The 17,015-nt window shown below is 62.5% G+C and overlaps 1 protein-coding gene across 1 annotated transcript; it reads right to left on the reverse strand.

Moving 5' to 3' along the window:
• Positions 1-8,077: 8,077 nt before the first annotated feature.
• EML2 (EMAP like 2) lies at positions 8,078-16,394 on the reverse strand. The gene is made up of 19 exons (XM_070763724.1): positions 16,242-16,394; positions 15,233-15,261; positions 14,829-14,958; positions 14,573-14,722; positions 14,255-14,324; positions 13,793-13,903; positions 13,294-13,389; positions 12,996-13,130; positions 12,195-12,294; positions 11,629-11,783; positions 11,230-11,355; positions 11,011-11,142; positions 10,863-10,930; positions 10,425-10,513; positions 10,033-10,130; positions 9,745-9,832; positions 9,047-9,142; positions 8,734-8,864; positions 8,078-8,414 (listed from the first exon to the last, which is right to left on the reverse strand). The coding sequence occupies exons 1-19, from the start codon at positions 16,271-16,273 to the stop codon at positions 8,289-8,291; spliced, it is 1,962 nt and encodes a 653-aa protein (XP_070619825.1). The 5' UTR covers positions 16,274-16,394; the 3' UTR covers positions 8,078-8,288.
• Positions 16,395-17,015: the final 621 nt, after the last annotated feature.

A 17,015-nucleotide genomic window follows, 5' to 3' on the forward strand; every position in this document is an offset into this window, starting at 1 on the left:
GCCCCTCAGCCCTCTCCAGACCGGGGTCCTTCAGCAAGCGTCCACATGCCATAGGTTTGCCGCGTCTGGTCAAGCGGAGTGGCTTCCTCTCTCTCGAGCCCCGTTAGACGCTTGTGTGTCACTGCTGCAGCCTCTGAGCCGCTGAGGCCGGGACTCGCTTACGAGGCATGTCCAGCAAGTGGGCCCATGCAGGAACCCAGTTAGCCATAAAGCAGGACATGTGTAGCTGGGGGTTGCAACGAGGGAGGGGCTTCCTCCGTGCTCTCTGGGCCAGGTGGGTTTTGTGGCCCAGCGTGGCAATATCCTCAGTGCTGGTCCTGTGGCAGATCCCTCAGGTTCACTGGGTTGTGTGAACCCCGAGAGTCCAGCCGTGATCGCCAGCCCTTGCCGGCTTCATGGGATTGCCATTGATTTCGGCTAAAATAGGAGCCAGCTGGAAACCGCAAACCATCCCCTTCCCCGGGACATTGCTGGGAAGGCGGCCGGAGGAGCCACATCCAGCCTGGAGCCACGCCAGGAGACCAATCAGAGAAACACACAGATAGCCGCCACCATTGGGGCGAGGAGAGTTTTAATCCCGCACCCACCCGGGTCGTCCGGACGGCTAATCTGCCCTTCGTGGCTAAAACGATTGTGCTGCCCTCCCGTGTTTTGGAGGCCCAGCCACCTCCTGCCAGATCCACTAACGGTCCCTTATTATTACTATCCAAAAGGATTGTGGGCATTAAGTCCTTGCCTGGCCTGTTCCTCCAGATAAAAGCCTCGTCCAGCAGGTCATATCATATTTTGGAAATGCCGAGTATAAACACAATATGAAATATGCTGAGCAAGTTCTAATGGTAAATAAAACACTGGTGATGTAGCGCTAGTAGGCGAAATCTTTCCTGGAAAGACCACGGAACCCAAACACCGCTGGGAACGGAGATGACCGAAGGAAGGGCCGCCAAACTTGGCCACTTTAGGACGTGCGGACTTACTTCCTCTCCCGCCCCCTGGGCCAGGTTGGAAGGGGAGAGGAGAGCGGTCCAGGTGTCCTCCATCCCCGGCAGGCAGATGGCAGGGGAGACGGCACGACTCCAGGCAGGCAGGAAGGAGCGGCTGCTGCCCCCCCCCGGCCATGTGCCCCATGATTTCAAAATTGCATTTGGACTGATTTCGTTATGGCCAGAAACGCCATTATCGGTTGAGGTTATCAGCACAATTTTGTTATCTGCACAGCAAGTCAGTCAAGATGAAAATAGACACACGTTCAGGAGGGGGGGGACAAGGGGGGGCTGCCTTCCTGCGCCACCTGCTGGAAATATCCCATTCCCCTCCCTGCACTTTCCCCGGGGTTGACATGAGACGGTCGGCTGGGAGTCTGCGGACCCACAGCCAGCGTGGGGGGCAAGAGCCACCCGGGAAAGTGGCCCATTTGGGGGTTGTCTGCCCCCCCTTCTCCATGGCTGGAACCCCACCCCCCATTTCCTGCCCTGGGAGGGAGCTCCCTGATGGGGGTTGAGGGTCTGGGCAGGGGTCTGAGCTGGAGCAGATGGTTTGGCCTGCAGGGTCAGTCTGGGGGCTGCAGGGGGACCAAGAACCAGGATGGGGGCTGGATCCAGCTTCCGCCTTGGTGGTCCCACTAACCGCAGAAGTGAAGGGAATCCAAAGCTCAGGGGGGTTGAGCTGCCCCTCTCTTGTGGGGGTCTCACAAAGGGCCGGGGACCCCAGTGGGGAGGCTGAGCCGTTGGAGGCTTCCTCTCGCGCCACACCAAAGCTGCCCTTGGCCAGTTGCCGCTTATTTCCTGCCTGGTGCCGGTCAGCTAGCAGGGTCTCTGGTCTTGGCAACTTTAAGACTTGTGGACTTCAACTCCCAGAGCTCCCCTGGCAGCTGTGCTCTGGTGGGGAATTCTGGGAGTTGAAGCCCCCAAGTCTTAAAGATGCCAACCTACGAGCAATCTCGACCAGGAGGGTCTCCCCCCCTCTGCCTAGGGAGGCCTTGTGAGCCCCTCCATGCCCTTGCCAATCTCCCCCCCCCACCCTTTTAACTGCCTGCTGGTGCATCTGGAATCTCTTGCAGCCTCTGGGCATACGCAGAGTGCCTTTCCTCCCTGGCAAGCAAGCAAAGGGCCAGTCTGGAGTGATTACCTGGGCAGAGGGCAAAACGCCTGGCAGGCTGGGGCTCAGGACCCCCCCCCCCTCTGCATTTATTCAGCCAGGATCCAGGCAGCCCCTCAATGCCTTTCCAAGAGGGGAATGCACCCCCCCAAGCCCCTCCCCCCGCACGGGGTTTACTGGGGTCAACGGCCTGCCCTCCACCACAGAACTGTTGGGGGAGTCGGAAGGAAAGCGCCCCCCCCTCAATGCCTGGGTCTCCCACCCCCGGGCAAGTTTCAAGCGGGGAAGGGGCCGCACTTGGTCCATGCTCAGAGGCTCCCTTTAGCCCCTCTCGGCACGGCTGTGCTGGGCTCCCGCCGAGCCGCCTGGCAGGGCTTCCCGTTACTCCGGACCCCCCAGTGCCCCGTCTCCGTCCCGGGCAGCGGATGCTCACGGTTGAGGCTTTCCCGGGAAGGCCGCCGCCGCCGCCGCTTCCTCCGCCGGCCGGGTCGGGGGGCTTCTCGCGGGTGGCGCCGGCGCTCCGGAGGGGACGCGGGACAGCCGCTCACGCCGCCGGCGGGGCATCTTGCTCGGCTTCCATCGGGACCTCCGCTCGCCGCCCGGCTCAGCCCGGAGTGAGTGGCGGCGGCGCCTTCCCCGGAGCCAGCCTCTCGGGGCGGGGAGCCGCTTAACCCGCTCGCTGCCGGCTCCCCCGGGCGCCCCGCCGGTCCGGCTCTTCTCCCGCCTGCCGGGCCGCCCCGTCGGGGAGGCCGGAGAGGAAGAGGAACCGGAGGGGAGGGGGGAGGGGCTTGGGGGGGGGAGTGAAGCCAGAGCCAGGTCCACGTGGGCTGGCAGCGGAGGGGGGCGGGGGAGGGGAGCCGGCGGAAGACCCTCCTCGCAGCTCCTTCGCCTCCCCGTCGGGAAGAGCCGGAGTGCCCCCCTCCATTATTTGCCTCTCTGGCACAAGGGCTCCAGCCCCTCCCCTGGGAGCTCCCCCGAGAGACCCTCTGCCCCCCAGAGGCCTTCCTGGCCCTTGAGCTGAGGGTCCCTGCCCCCCCCCCTTGTGGCTTTAGATGCTCAGCCCTCTCCCACCCCCTGGGCAGCCCCTCCCACCTTCCCTCGCTTGTCCTTGGGGGGCTCCTGGCTGATGCAGCCCACTGGGAGAGCAGCTGTCTGGTGAGCCTGTGGGGGCTCCCCCCCCCCATAGGAGCCCCCAGAGCCGAGTGCTGCGGCTGCCAAGGGATGCATGATGGAAGAGGCCAGGAGGGTCAGCCAGGCGCTTTGCAGGAAGGGTGGTCCAGGCGCCTGCAGGCTCTTGGACAGCTCAGTCCCCCACCGCTCCCCCCCCCCAAAGCAGTGGGCAGGAAGGGCCTCTTTCCTTGAGGAGCCAGTTCCTGCCCTGCCTTCCTCCTCCTTCCTTCCCTTCCAGGGCCCTGCCCCCCTTCCTCCCCCCTCCTTCCTCCGGCTGGGTGTCAGAGACCCCCCCTTGGCCCCTGACCCCCAGCAGACTCACAGCAGGCGGAGGAGCAGCAGCAGGGCCTGGCAAGGCAAAGGGACCAGGTGGTGGAGCAGGAGATAATCCCTGGCATTTTAATAGCCGAGGGGCCTGGAAGACTTACCTGCTGCGCCTATTTAAAGATGCTCCCGTGGTGATTCAGCCTGCTAAGCCCTGGAAGGGCAGCCGGGTGAAAATCCCAGGAGGGATCAACCAGACAAGCACACCTTTCTCTCCCCCCCCCCCAGAGAGCGAGAGAGAGAGAGAGCTCCTGCATTTGTATCCCAGACTTGATTTGTATTCCTTGATGTTGCCTCCCTCTCCTTAGAAAGGAAGGGCTCCGCCCCCCCCCCCCCCCCCCCCCGTTTTAAGAGCCTCTGAGATCTTGTTCAACGGAGGAAAGTTTCGGCCTGGCTCCCTTAGCCCCTTACCCGGGGGTGGCTGCCGTGCCCACAGGCGCCACAGGTCCCCAAGAGGACCCCAAGTGTTGCACTCGCGTCAGATCGGGAGCAGCCACAGAGTTGGAGGCTGCAACAGAAGAAGGACCCCCAGGGACGGCCTGCTGGGCTCGGGGCTTCGGGCCCTTTGACCCTGGCCCCTTCTGGGGGGGGCTCCTAAGGGCTTCCTGGTCTCTGGCCCAGAGGGTCTTCCCGCTTCCGGCCACTTGCGAAAGAATTCCCAGGAGCAGGACCTGGCTCCAGTGTTCTCCCTCTGAAGCAAAAGAGCCTTGCTGACCTCTGCCGTCCTTGGGGTCCCTGGTCTGGAATGCCAGCTGAGGCCCTACTCAGGGAGCGCCTTCCAGATCCTTCTTTCCGCCAAAACCCCTGATTTTTCCAAGCCGTCCGGGATCCCCGAAGGAGCTTCCGCAAGGGCAGCCTGACTTTTCTCCCTTTTTTTCCTTTGAAAGCTGCTTCGGCCTTCGGGGGCCTCAGAGCTGGAGAAGCTTTGAGGAGCGGGAGGGAAACGTTTTCCAGGGAAAAAGGGGACCAAGGAAGCCCAGTTGCCTTTGGGGAAACGGCACCTTCGGGGCAGCCGGGACCTGGAGGATTGAGACTCTCCATGGACACCAAGAGGGGATCGTGGCGTCGGCCGACAGCGGGACCAGCAGAGCAGATGGAATCTGGCCTCCCGTGTCGGGAGTTTCAAGCCTCCCAAACTGCCCTGCTGCTGGGCTCGGCTGCCCGGGGATGGTGGGACCTGTAGTCCAAGGGCCTGGAAGGCAGGGAAAGACAGAATTAATGGGCAGGGGAGGCACATTTCTGGCTGGGAAGAGCTCTGTGCGAGACCTCCGTCAGAGGGGAAATAAACTTTTCCCTCCGTCACTTGAAATCTTTGCCCAGGAGTCGCTGGAAACCTCCGAGCTGCAGTGCAGGCCTCCTCTGGCTGAGCTTCGGCCCCAGTAAAGTGGCCTATAACTCCACCAAGGGCCCCATAAACCCCCAGGGGCCCCTGGCTGCGGGGTCAGTGAACTCCCAAGCAAGAAGGCCGAGATAAGCCTGCAGCCCCACCTGTGCCCGAAGGAGCAGAGCCACCTGCCTGCTTTGCTCTGGAAACAAGGACGAGCGGGGGGAGAGGAAGCCGCCTTGTGCGTCCAGGGGAAAAGGAGTGGACGTCTTTCCTTGGGCAGCAGCTCTAGGAAATGTGCAGTGTCAGCAGGGGGGAAAGCCCACCAGGCAAAGGCTTTTTTTCTCTTTTTCCATCTCTGGCAACTTTTAAGACCTGTGGATTTGCATCCAAAGTTGAGCCCGGACGAGTGTTTGAAGCAGCCCAACGTCTCTCTCTCCAATCTGTTGAAAGCAAACGCTGGTTGACCCACTCGCTGCCCTTTCCACCCCGTCCTTCCTCTGCAATTGCGTTACCAGGAGGGGAGACGGAGACTAATTTGCTCCACTTTACTTATTTTGAATGGCGATTAAGTCAGTCAGCTGGTTCTACGTCACAGCGGCTTGAGAAAACACAGCGGCCACCTGGGAGGGAAGGACCGGCCTCCCTTCCTGGCACAAACTTTTCAAAACTTTCTCTCTCCCCCCCCAAGCAAAGGCAGAGGGCACTTCCATGGGCTACAGCTGGACATCTCCCCCTGCCCACCAAAGAGCTGGAGGGGCTTCCAGCAAGTCCTTCCCTGCCTGCTGCAGCTCGGAGTCGGTTGGAAAGAACTGGATCCAGCGTTTGGGCCAGATCCAATTCCCTGCAGCTGATTTGGGCAGCAACCTTTGCCCATCCCCTTGAGTGCCCCCCCCCGTTTTAATAAGAAACTAGCAGAAAGGACACCCCTGAGTGAGCAGGCCAGTCACAGCCCAGGCACGGGGAGCGTGGCCCTGCTGGGCGGCTTCAGAGTTTAGGCACATTGGTCCATTGGAGGGAGCCTGGACTCAGGGACCGGAGACTCCAGCCCCCGGAATTCCCCAGCCACTTCACTTCCCATAATTCCCCTGCTGGCATGGAACGGCCGTGGAACGCTCCACCTATCAGGCGTGGCGTTGGGCGCGTGGATTTCTCAGACCTCCCCACTTGCTCTCTTTCCACCTGGGGCCTCCGAAATGCCGCCTTGCCCATCTCAAATAATAGAGACAATGGAAGGGACCTTGGAGGTCATCCAGTCCACCCCCGCACCCCCGCCCACCCCCGAGCTGCAGGAAAGCTCGTTAACCCCTCCAAGGCAGCCGCAGGGTGCAGGGCCCGTGGTTGGCCCAGGCTGCCCGTCTGTTCCCGGGCCTGGCACTGGGCAGAGAGCTGCCTGCCCAGATGTCTGGCTGCAACCTTCGGTCAGGCGGAGCCGAGATGAGCCTTGGTTGCCTGCCGGATCCCGGTGGAGTTTGCGGAAGGTTCAAAAGTTGCCCCTGACAACAACATTTATGCACCCGAGGCAACAACGTGTGTCTTCTACATCTTTTTATTGGGTCGGATTCTTATTGGACAATTTCTAGCACAGACGCAAAGCCCCCGGTACTTTTTCTTTGGAAAAGACAGAAGACGGTCATGCGGTGGTCACTCTAAGCCCCCCCCATGCCCCACAACACACGTGGCCCCTGGCCTGCAAGGCCCCCACAGCCCCATGGCCCAAACCGGGAGGATGCCCAGTGGCCAAGACCCCCCACCCTGCGCTGCCCCCAGGACTCTGCTGACCCACCCGCTCAGCTTTTCCCACAGCCCTGGACGCTCTGGGCTTCTTGGTACAGACAGTGTGGAACCCCCCCCCCCGTATCAAATGTCCAAGGGGAATAAGGGCCTCTGCCCCCCCCCTTCGGCATCAAGAGGCATCTCCTGGCCCCTCCCAGCCCTGCCTGCCTTCCCCCTGACCGGGCCTGCTGGGTCCATCTGAGGGCGATCCCCAGGTGGGACCAAGGAATTGGCCAGGTGGGAATGGCGGCCCCTGGCTGTGGGATCTTTCCAGCTGCGCTCTCCCTCCGCCAGTGTGGAACAGGCAGAGCCCTCGACTTACAGCCCCATTTGACCCCAGAGTTTCTGTTGCTGACAGTCATTAAGTGACCTTTGCCCAGTTTTACGACCGTTGTCATCATGGTTGCTAAGCGAACCACTGCAACGACTAAGTCAGTCACATGACCACAGAGTGACTCTGGCTCCCCCCTGGATTTTGCCCATCAGAAGGCCGCAAAAGGGGATCACATGACCCCACAACCGTCATCAGCCGGGTGACAAGCACTCGAATTTGGATCACGTGGCCCTGGGGAGGCCGTGGCCGTGGCAACGAGTCTGAAAACTGGTCAGAAGTCACTGTTTCCCCTGCTGCTGTAACTTTGAACAAGCTGTAAGTGGAGGATTGGGGAAGCTGGAGGGGTCTGGCCAGGGTAGTGGGAGGCAGGGTGGGGGTGACGCCAGGAGGGGCTCCTTCTCTGACCAAGCGCCTCTGGACCCTGCTGAGGACACACTGGGCAGTGTGTGTGTGTGTGTGTGTGTGATCGCCATGCTGCCATCACAAAAAAAGGGGGATTAAGTAGCCTGAGGGTTAAGGCTGGGCGTTGAGCCCCCTCTGTTCCTGGGTTGCCCCCTCCCCCCTCTCATGGCAGATCAGCCCTGGGGGCACAGCTAATCCCAGGACAGGGTGAGGGGGGGGGTCTCCAATCTTGACCATTTGAAGACTTGTAGACTTCAAGCCCCAGAATTCCTCAGGCAACACTACAGGAATTCTGGGAGTCTGCAAGAGACCCCCCCCCGTCCCAGAAAACGCCTAGGGGCTTCCATCTCACCTAGGGTCAGCCCAGCCCCCTCCCCACCCAAGGAAGGGGTGGAAGGGCAGCCTCTGCCCCTCTACTGGCTTCCCCTCCGAGACCCTCAGGACTGCGCCCCCCCCCTTTTTCACAGAGTGCAGGGAAAACAAACCCCCTTACAACAAGCCCCCCCCAACTGGCTTACATTCATAGTGCAAACGTGCCCCAAAGCATCCGAGGGGGGGTTGGGAAGACCCCCGAGGCTCCGCCCCTCCCCCTCCGCTCTTCCTCCACCCCCTGTGCAACCTTCTGCCTTTAAATATAGATACATATATAGAGAGATCGATCTGGATATATATATATTGTCATTCTTCATATAGGGATTTCTGTAAATATAGCTGCCCGCAATGTCTAAGTGCCTCTTTCTGTCTCAGCCACTCGCCCCCCCTCCCCTTCCCCTGAGTATTAAACCCTCCCCCAAAGTGTTTCACAGGATGCAGCCCCCAGCCCACCCCTCCCCCACCTTTGCCCCACAAGCCCCTCCCTCCCTACACCAGGCGCCACTGGAGGACACTGGTGTCCACCCCACCGGTGGAAAACAACAGGCGGTCATCGTGGAGGAAGGCGATGTTGGTGACGTGGCTGCTGTGGCCGCTGTACGTGTGGCTGGGGGCCTGGGGAAGGAAAGTGAGGGGGCAGTCAGAGGGGAAGGGGCTGCGTCTTTGCTTGGCCAGGTTCTGGGGAGGGAAAGAAGCGGATGGCTGGCCTTGTGCCCCCCCACCCCCACTGAGGTCCTGACGGCTCCATGCGCAATTTTGCTACCTGCCCAGGTGCACTCAGAGCCTTGGGGGCGAGCACACGTCACACGTCCACCTTAGCAGCCCACCCCTGTCTGGAGCGCCAGGGGACCCTGCCAAGGGCGAGGAGGAGGAAGAGAAGGAGGGGGAGGAGGAAGAGGAGGGGGAGGAGGGGGCACCGTCGAGGGCTGCTCACCCGCGGCTGGCAACAGGGGTAGGAGAACAGGTGCACTTTGCCAAAGTCATCGGCGGAGGCCAGGAGCTTCCCCTCGTGGGAACGGCCCACAGCATTGATGTCAGTGCCATCTGCCCCCTCCGGCCAGATCCCTGGAGGGTCAGCAGAAAAGGGTCAGCAGGAGGCTGAATCTCTGACGCCCAAAGTCCTTAAAAGAACTCCCACCCCCCATAAAAAAAGAGAGGGAGGGGCGGAGAGGATCAGAGGGTTGCCACATGATAGTTAGGCCTCTGCTGCCCCCTGCTGGCCCAGGCCACACCCACACCGCACTCACCAAAGACCCCGAAGCCCAGCACGCATGTGGCGGTGGCCCACTCCTGGTTGCGCACGGCCTCGGCACTGGTGATTTGCCGGCAGGTGGAGGGGTCCCCTGGGGTGGGAGGGAAAAGGCGGCGGCCGCAATAAGACGGGCAGCTTCGGGGAGCGTAGGCCTGCCTGTGCCCTGAGGGATTCTGGGAGTTGAAGTCCACAAGTGGTCAAGTGGCCCAGGGAGGAGACCCCCTGCCCTAAGCGGGAAGGGGGCCTGGAGGTTTTGGCCAGGGATTTCTCCCCAGCTGACGGACGCTCGGCTGTCACTGGTTGTGAGGGAGCCATGGAGACCCTCGAGCGGGTGATGCCAGTGGGCTCAGGTGGGCACGAAGTGGCCACTAAGGGGGGGAGGGCTCTGTCCAAGATGTCTGAGCAACACGAGAGCCCTTCCCTTCTCTAAAGCCAATAAAAGAAGGAGGGGCCCTCTATCTGGCTAGGGCTCCTCTCGGGGTGGAGGGGCATCCTTCGAGGGCCAGGTCAAGCCCCCAAGGCCCCATGCAGGCCTGTCCTTCTGAGGTTGGGCCAGGAAAGGGCAAAGGTCGCCCTCCTCCCTCCCCGCCCCCACCCAAGGGCCCGGCAGTGAAGCCAGGCCCCTCTGTGAGGGCCGAGAGACAGACGGACGGATGGAGATTGGCGTGAGTGTTAAGCCCTCACAATACTCACAATACAGAATCTCGTAGTCCCCCGAATTGGTGACCAGGCAGCTGCTGTCGAAGGCCCAGTCCAGGTGGGTGATGAAGCTGGAGTGTCCCTGGGGCAGGAGAGACCGGCCGGAGAGTCTCACCTTCTTTCCTCTTGGACTTTCAGGAGCATCCGGAACTCGCAGCTGCGTCGTGAGCAACGCAGGGGTCCGCAGCCGAGGCTGGCAGTCCTGGGCTCTCCAGCAAATGAATGCTTGCCCACCCTGGTGCCCACCCCACGAAGACCCCGCTCGGAACGGCCTCCACTCACTGAGCATTTGCCAACCCGGCCGTATTTCCTGCCCCCCTCGGACACCAGGTAGATGTAGACGAAGTTATCGTGGGAACCCAAAGCCAGGTACTTCCCATCTGCAAGTGGAGGGGGGAAAGGGGGGGGGTCAGCAGGGGGGGGCAACGGGACAGAGAAAATGTGGGGTCATTCATCCATTCATCCATTTCCTATTTCTAAACCACCCTCCCCTCTCAACTCCCCCCCTGCAGCGTCGCCTTCAATCCTGGGCCTTTTGTCTCCTTTTGACCAAAGGGCCTGGGGGGCCCCGACTGCCTCCTCTTTTACAGGGCCCCCACCCAATGCCACACCTGGAGGCCGCAGGTTCTTCTGACCCTGCCTGTGCACAGCCCCCCCCTCCTCTGTTTGCCAACCTGGGGAAAAGCTGACCACGGAGATGGGCTCTCCTCCGTCCGTATGAATGGCCACCAGATCCCGGGTCTCCGTGTCCAGCACTAACCACCTGGTTGAAAGCAGGAGGGGGAGATGTTATGGCAGACACTGGACCCTCGGTCCCGTCCCCCCCCCATCTGCTCCTCTGCACCTTCGCCCATCACCAAGGCAGAGAAAGTGGACAAGAGCAGGGGGGGGGCCCTGAAAGCGAGATTTTGTTAAGGGGGGGGAGACAACCGCACAACAGGGCCACGCCGGGAGCTCAGAGTTTGGGTCCAACAGCTGCACGAGACCCTTCCCCATTCCTCCTTCGGGCAGCCCCTCGAGCCACCCCAGAGGGGCAGCAGAGGGCCATGTCACTGCAGAAAGGGCCCCCCAGAGCTCGCCCACCACCCTCCTGCCCCCAGAGCCCCCATTACCTGCCCGTGACAGTGCCCACCACCAGGACCGAACCACTGGGGTGGAAGCCAGCCGAGCGGGCCGCATCCTGGAAGAGGGGGAAGTGTTCAGGCTCTGGGAGGAGGTCTCCATTGCCCCAGAAGCCCCCCGAGAAGCCCCCGGGCTCACCTCAATCCCCTTGCTCCAGAGGGGCTGGTGGGAGGCCACGCTCCACAGGTGGACCTGCTTGTCCTGCCCGCAGGTGAGGAACTGATCCAGGGTGGGGTGGGTGGCCAGGCCCCAGAGCTCTTCGGTGTGTCCCTGGCAGGAGAGGAGGGGAGGGGGGAGGTGTCAGGAGGACCCCCAGGGCCTGGACCTTCCGTGGGGGAAGCCCGGGGGATCCTTTACCTGCACCAGCAGAGAGAAGCCTGTGGACAGGGACCCCTGCAGCACCGAGTTGCGCGTGGTCCCCACAAAAAGAGAGTCTCCTTTTCCTTCCGCAATGGTGCGCACCGGCCCGAAGCCCTCTGGGACCTGCAGGGAAGAGCAGAGTGGGAAGGGACCTCGGAGGTCCCCTAGTCCAGTCCCCCGATCCATCAGGAGACCCCCGTCTCTCAGAACAGCAGCCAGAGGGACGGACAGACAGACAGACAGACAGAGCGTCTGAGAGACTTGGGACGATATGACTCTGTTATGGCTTGGAGGGCAAGGACGTCCCTCTCTTTCCTGGAAGACGAAGAGCCGGGCCTCTCTCGCTCTTCTGACCCTGCTGGCCCTTCGTCTTGGCCCTCCGGCCCCGGTCCTCACCTCGTTCTCCTGCAGCTTCTGGTAGTCCCGTCCCCACAGCACCACCCGGCGATCTCGGCCGCCCCCCGTCAGGATGGTCCCGTTCCTCAGCACGCAGAGGCCGAAGATGCCCCCCTCGTGGGCGCCTGGCACCGCGTGGCAGATCCGGTTGCCCCCTGCCAGTGAAGGGCAGCAGTGAGGGACAGCAGGCACTTGGGCACAGCCCAGCCCCCCACCCACAGCACCAGGTAGGGGAGTCTGCCCCCTGCCCCATAAGCAGGGCAGCTTGGGTTTGTGGCAGGGGTCCCCAACCGTGGGCCCTTTAAGAGACATGGACTTCAACTCCCAGAATTCTTGTGCTGCCTCTTAAAGTCCGAAACTATAAGCCAACATGGCTTGTGGCAGGGGTTTTGCCTCCATCATCTTGGCTAGTCTGCAGTTTGCATGATTTGAGGGTTAATCCGCACATCGTGGTTTGCATAAACCAAGCCAACAAGGATTTAAGCCAGGACCCCTGGTTCATGCAAAGCCAGTGCTCCTGGCCAGGGGCGTCCAGGGGAGTAAGCTCGGCCCTCCGACCGACTGACCTTTGCCCCAGATGTAGAGGTTGCCCCCCGAGTCGCCGGTCACCGTGTCCCCGTTCTCTGTAAAGGCCACGCACAAAACGTACTTGGGCTTCTCGTGTTTCTGCAGAGAAAGTGGGGGGGGGGGAGAGGGATGAGCCCCCACCCAAAAGAAAGCTCAGAGCCCCTCCCCCGAATATCCCCCTCTCCGCACGGCTGCACTGCAGCTGGTCCTCCCCTTGTGACCAGCACGGTGCCCAGGCAGCTCTTCCCTGAGTTCTGCCCCGTTTTATGAACTTCCCTGCCACCGTTGTTAAAGTGAATCATGGCAGTTGTTAAATTGGCAGCACAGCTGTTAAAGGGACCTGCCAACCCCCCGTTGACTTCGCTTGTCGGGGATCACGTGACCCCGGGACACGGCGGGTTCTTAAGCGTGAAAACAACCACTAGACACGTTGTTTCAGAGCTGTTGTAACTTCGGGAGGCCACTAAACAAACGGTTGCAAGTTGAGGACTTGCACGTAAGATGCTTGAAGGAAAATGGGCAGAGCCTAAACCTCAGCTGCTTCTGGTAGGAAGGAAGGGGAAGGCAAGGGGGGAGCCCCCAAAAGGTTTGGGGAGGGGGCTGATCGGGGCCTACATTCCCCAGAGGGCTTTGCTCTGGCACAACTTCCACCCTGCAGGGACTAAAGCTGAGAGAGCGTGTATTTCTGGACGGTGGTCAGCTCTCCGTCCGGAGGCCCCTGGGCGCCAGTGGACAAGGCCCCTGGCCGTGGTGGGGCTGAGGGCGGGGAAGCCCACCAGCGGTGCCCCCCGTGCTCTCACCTCAAAGATGCCCTGTCGCTTGCTGAGGCTGTTGCCTTCCAGGATCCAGAAGTGGATGTGGGACTTCCCGCAGGTGATGAGCAGGGTGGGCTCCGTGGGGTGGAAGGTGGCGGCCAGGACGGACTCGTTGGAGCACTGGGGAGGGAGGGAGGCAGGGAAGGAAGGCGAGCGGGTCAGACGTGGAAGAGCCACGCCCGGCTGTGGCGCAGGGGAGGGAGGGAGGGAAGGCGAGCGGGTCAGAGGTGGAAGGGCCACGCCTGACCGTGGCGCAGGGGATGGAGGGGAGCCAAGGGGCTACCTTCACGTCCGCCAATCTCTGCTCCTTCTGCCAATCCCAGACGGAGAGAACGTGGTCGTTGGAGTCGTCCACGGCACACAGCAGGCCTCCCCCGTTCTGGGCAGGGGAAAGAGATGGGGGAGAGGTCATTTGAACGCGGTGCGCTCCAAATTTGGCAACTGGCGGACTTCAACTCCCAGAATTCCCCAGCCGGATGTGCCGGGCGGCCAAATGTCCCCCAGCTTGACTGACTGAGGAATCCTGGGAGTCGAAGTCCTCTCATCTTAAAGTCACTCAGAGTCCATTTTGGAGTGAGTGGCATATGAATGAATGAATGAGAGAGAGAGAGAGAGAGAGAGAGAGAGAGAAAGAAAGAAAGAAAGAAAGAAGTTGAGGCTGCTCCCAACCATGGATGGCCCACGTTTTCATCTGGTCACATCTTGCGGGGGGGTGTTGGGGGTCCCAAGAGGCCTCTTTTGGGCCACGGAAGGGAAGGCCGTCAAGAGGGGCTCTCACGCACCGACTTGGAGAATCCCACGCAGGTCACCGCCCGGTCAAAGGGTCCCGGCCCCAGGACGTGGAGGGTGTTGAGGCTGACCGAGTCCCAGATGCGCACTTGGGGAGGCAGCACCTGTGGGAGACCGGGGGGGGGGGAGCACGGTGAGGCCGACGGCATTTCCTCCCGGAAGGCAAACGTGGCTGGCGCAGCTCCTTCGTTGCCAAGGGATGCCATGCTAGCCCCGGGGGGGGGGGCAGAGGCAGGCGAGGGGGGCAGACGCTCCCAAAGAGCTCTGCCGGCTGCCACAACAAGAACAAACCCTCCCTGGAAACGCCGGTGCCACTTAGGAGTCCTGGGTTCTCAGGCGGCATTAAGTCAGCTTTAAACTGGGGCCAGTTTTCTCGGGCCAGTCTCTCTCTCTCCCTCCCTCCCCAAATGGACCGCCTGCCCTTTTGTCTCTCGTGGCCAGGTTGCATCCCTCACCTTGCCGTCCTTTGATGTCCCAGCCACCTGTCCGGTTGCCACGGTCACCATGTCTGGATGGACAGTCAAACTAAGGGAGGCAGCAGGGGCCCAGGTCACAGGGGTGCAGCAGGGGGGGAACTGCTCCTATCGCACAGGAATTGTGCCTCCCCCGCTCCTTCCCGTTTCCTGAGTCAACTCCCCCTTCCCCAGGGCAGCCCCCCCATCCCCTAAGTCATCACTGCTGCTTTCTGCCCCCCCCTGTGCCCCCCCCGTTTGCGTCCCTCCCCCAGCGAATGGGCCGGCCAAGGGCGAGGCAGCCACGGGGTCCCTCCCTACCACTTGATGTCGTCGGTGTGGCCCAGGTAGTGGCGCTGGCGCTGCTCCTCCACGTTGTAAAGGACGGCCACGGCAGCCACGAAGTAGACGATCTCTCCCGTGGGCAGCAGGAAAAGGTTTGCCCGGCAGTCGCGGCCCCGATACCCGTACCTGGCGCAGGGGGGGCCGAGTCAAGGGGAAACGCATGGCCAGCATGACTGGAGCCACCACCACCCCTGCGCTCCCTCCCCGGGGGACCCAGCCACGGGCAGGATACACCCAGTCCAGCTTCAGCTTCTTGTGGGGCAGCTCCAGCTTGGCGTCCAGGCTGTAGGTGGCCACCACGGCATCGGGGACGAACATGGGGACGGGGCGACCGCGGAGGAACATCTTCACGTAACCATCCTCTGCGGGGCAGAAGCAGGGGGCAGGGGAGGGGAGGCCACGTAAGGCAGGGGGCCACAGCCTCATCTGCTCTCCCCCCCCCGCTCTCAGGGTGCCCCGCCCCGCCCCATGGATGGCCTGCAGGGAAAGGGCAAGCAGGCGCCCCACCCTCAAGTGGGGCCCAAAGGATATCCTGAGAAGGGGGGGCAATGCCACCAGGCAGCCCCCACTTTGCACCCAGTTAAATAAACTAGATTCCCCCCCCCCAAAATACCTATTTTGGCCACGCCCACTCACCAGCGTTGAAGATGGCTTCCTTTGGTTTGCTAGGAGGAGAGAGAGAGAAAGGAGATTGGGGAGAAATAGGAAAATGGGGGGGGGGGTTGAGATGGGGAGGCGAAATGTGCACATCCCATGATTGCAGAGTCAGATGAGCCCGGTTGACCCGTCAGTCCATCCCCCCTCGCCCAATTCTCCCAAGGGAGACAGACTCCACCCACCCCCAAGATACACCGATACTTGCCTGAAATGAGGGCCTGGCACCTTGGGGGTCTTCTTTTGCCCGCCAACCTTCCCCTCCCTCCTCCCTGCCCCCCTCCCCACATCAAGGCCTCCCCCGTCTTCCCAGCCCCCCCACCCCCAAGACCCGGAGCCTACGGCAGGAGACGCCAGCTGGAGTAGCGCAGCGTGGACCCTGGCCGAGCAGAGTGGGGAGGAAGCAGCCCCGGCAACTGCGCCCCCCACCCCACCCTCCGTCTCCTCCCCGGGAAGAGGCCGCGGGGACCAGCCGGGAAAGGCGCTCAAGCTCGGAGCCTAGGGGCTGCCGCGGACCGCCGCGAGGGGCAGAGACCGAAAGGACGCCCGGCTTCTCGGGAAGGGGGGTGACGCAGGTTGGGAGGGGCGCTGCTAAGGGGGACCGGCGAGGTGGGTTAACTCCGCTAACCCGCCCCCCCGGAGAACAGCTGGCAGACCGGGCCGCCAAGCCCCAGCGCCTCGGGGAGGCCGGACAGAGTTGCTTCCGAACCCCTCGTGCGCCTTTTGCGGAAAGTTTAGCGGGCGCTTCCCGGCGAAACTCCCGGGACTCTTAGGGAGGTCCGCGCGCGGCTCCTGGGCGGCCACCGGCGCTCTCTCGGGATCCGGCCTGGGCAGCCCTCTCCACCGGCCGGCCGGCCCTCCCGCCGCCACCCGGGAAGGCGAGTCCCCCGCCGGCTGCGGCTCTCCTGGGCCGGGACTCCCGGGTGGGGGGCAAGGCGGCCCCGGCTGCGGGGCTCTCGGGGGGCAGCAGCGGAGGCGCCCCTTACCCTACCTGGCGCTCTCGGGTCGGGCTGCCTTCCGCATGTCGGGCGCTGCGCTGTGGCGGGCGAGCAGGCGAGCGGCGCTCCTTCAAGGCCGGGTGCGCGGAGGGCGGCTCCGCCCGGGGAGGGGCTGCCGGGAAAGGCGCGTCTCTCCCGGGGAGGGCCCTCCCTCCAAGCCCCGAGGGAGCCCGGCGATGGAGCTGTGAGGTGGCGGCGCCTGCTCTGCCCCGGGGCTCCACCTGCGGGCCCTTCCAGCCCCCTGGAGATGATGCAGGTAGGAGGGGGCACTGGTCTTTGGCCCAGGACTGGCCAGGGGGCTTCGAAGTCCCCTGCTGGACCTCCCCAGGCTGCCCGGCTCCATGAGGGTTCCAGATTCGCAACAGTGTGTGTGTGTGTGTGTGTGTGTGTGTGAGAGAGAGAGAGAGAGAGAGAATTGAGCTGCCACTGCTCTTGCCTGGAGAGGGCCAAGGGAAGAGAGGGGCCATTGTCCTGCCTGTGTCCAGGGGACTTCCCTTCTCTCTCCCTGCTTGTCTACTTTTCCGCATTCTTTCGCGGCCTGCATGGGGGCCAGATGTTTGGCTGCAGATAAGGCTCCTTGGCCTCAGCTGGCTGGAGGAGACTCTGCTCTGCAAGGTTCCGGCGTGCTTGGGCCAGGCCTTGCTTGCCCAGTCGGAGCTGCCCGGCACCTGCGCAGAGGGCATGGGCTGGTGAAGGAGGAGATTAGTCATTCAGGGTTGAATTGAGGGGCCCTTGGGGCCCTCTGAACTTGCAGGCGTTTCACAACC

The sequence above is a fragment of the Erythrolamprus reginae genome, chromosome 11 (assembly GCF_031021105.1).
Source record: "Erythrolamprus reginae isolate rEryReg1 chromosome 11, rEryReg1.hap1, whole genome shotgun sequence".
Lineage (NCBI taxonomy): Eukaryota > Metazoa > Chordata > Lepidosauria > Squamata > Dipsadidae > Erythrolamprus > Erythrolamprus reginae.

Bases quoted from the DNA above. Each gene is read 5' to 3' on its own strand.
- EML2 (XM_070763724.1), bottom strand. From the start codon at position 16,273: ATGCGGAAGGCAGCCCGACCCGAGAGCGCCAG. The intron at 13,390-13,792 runs GTGCGTGAGAGC...TCCCCTGCCCAG, and splicing joins GCGTGGGATTCTCCAAGTCG to AACGGGGGAGGCCTGCTGTG. The intron at 13,131-13,293 runs GTAGCCCCTTGG...CTCCCTCCCCAG, and splicing joins AGAGATTGGCGGACGTGAAG to TGCTCCAACGAGTCCGTCCT.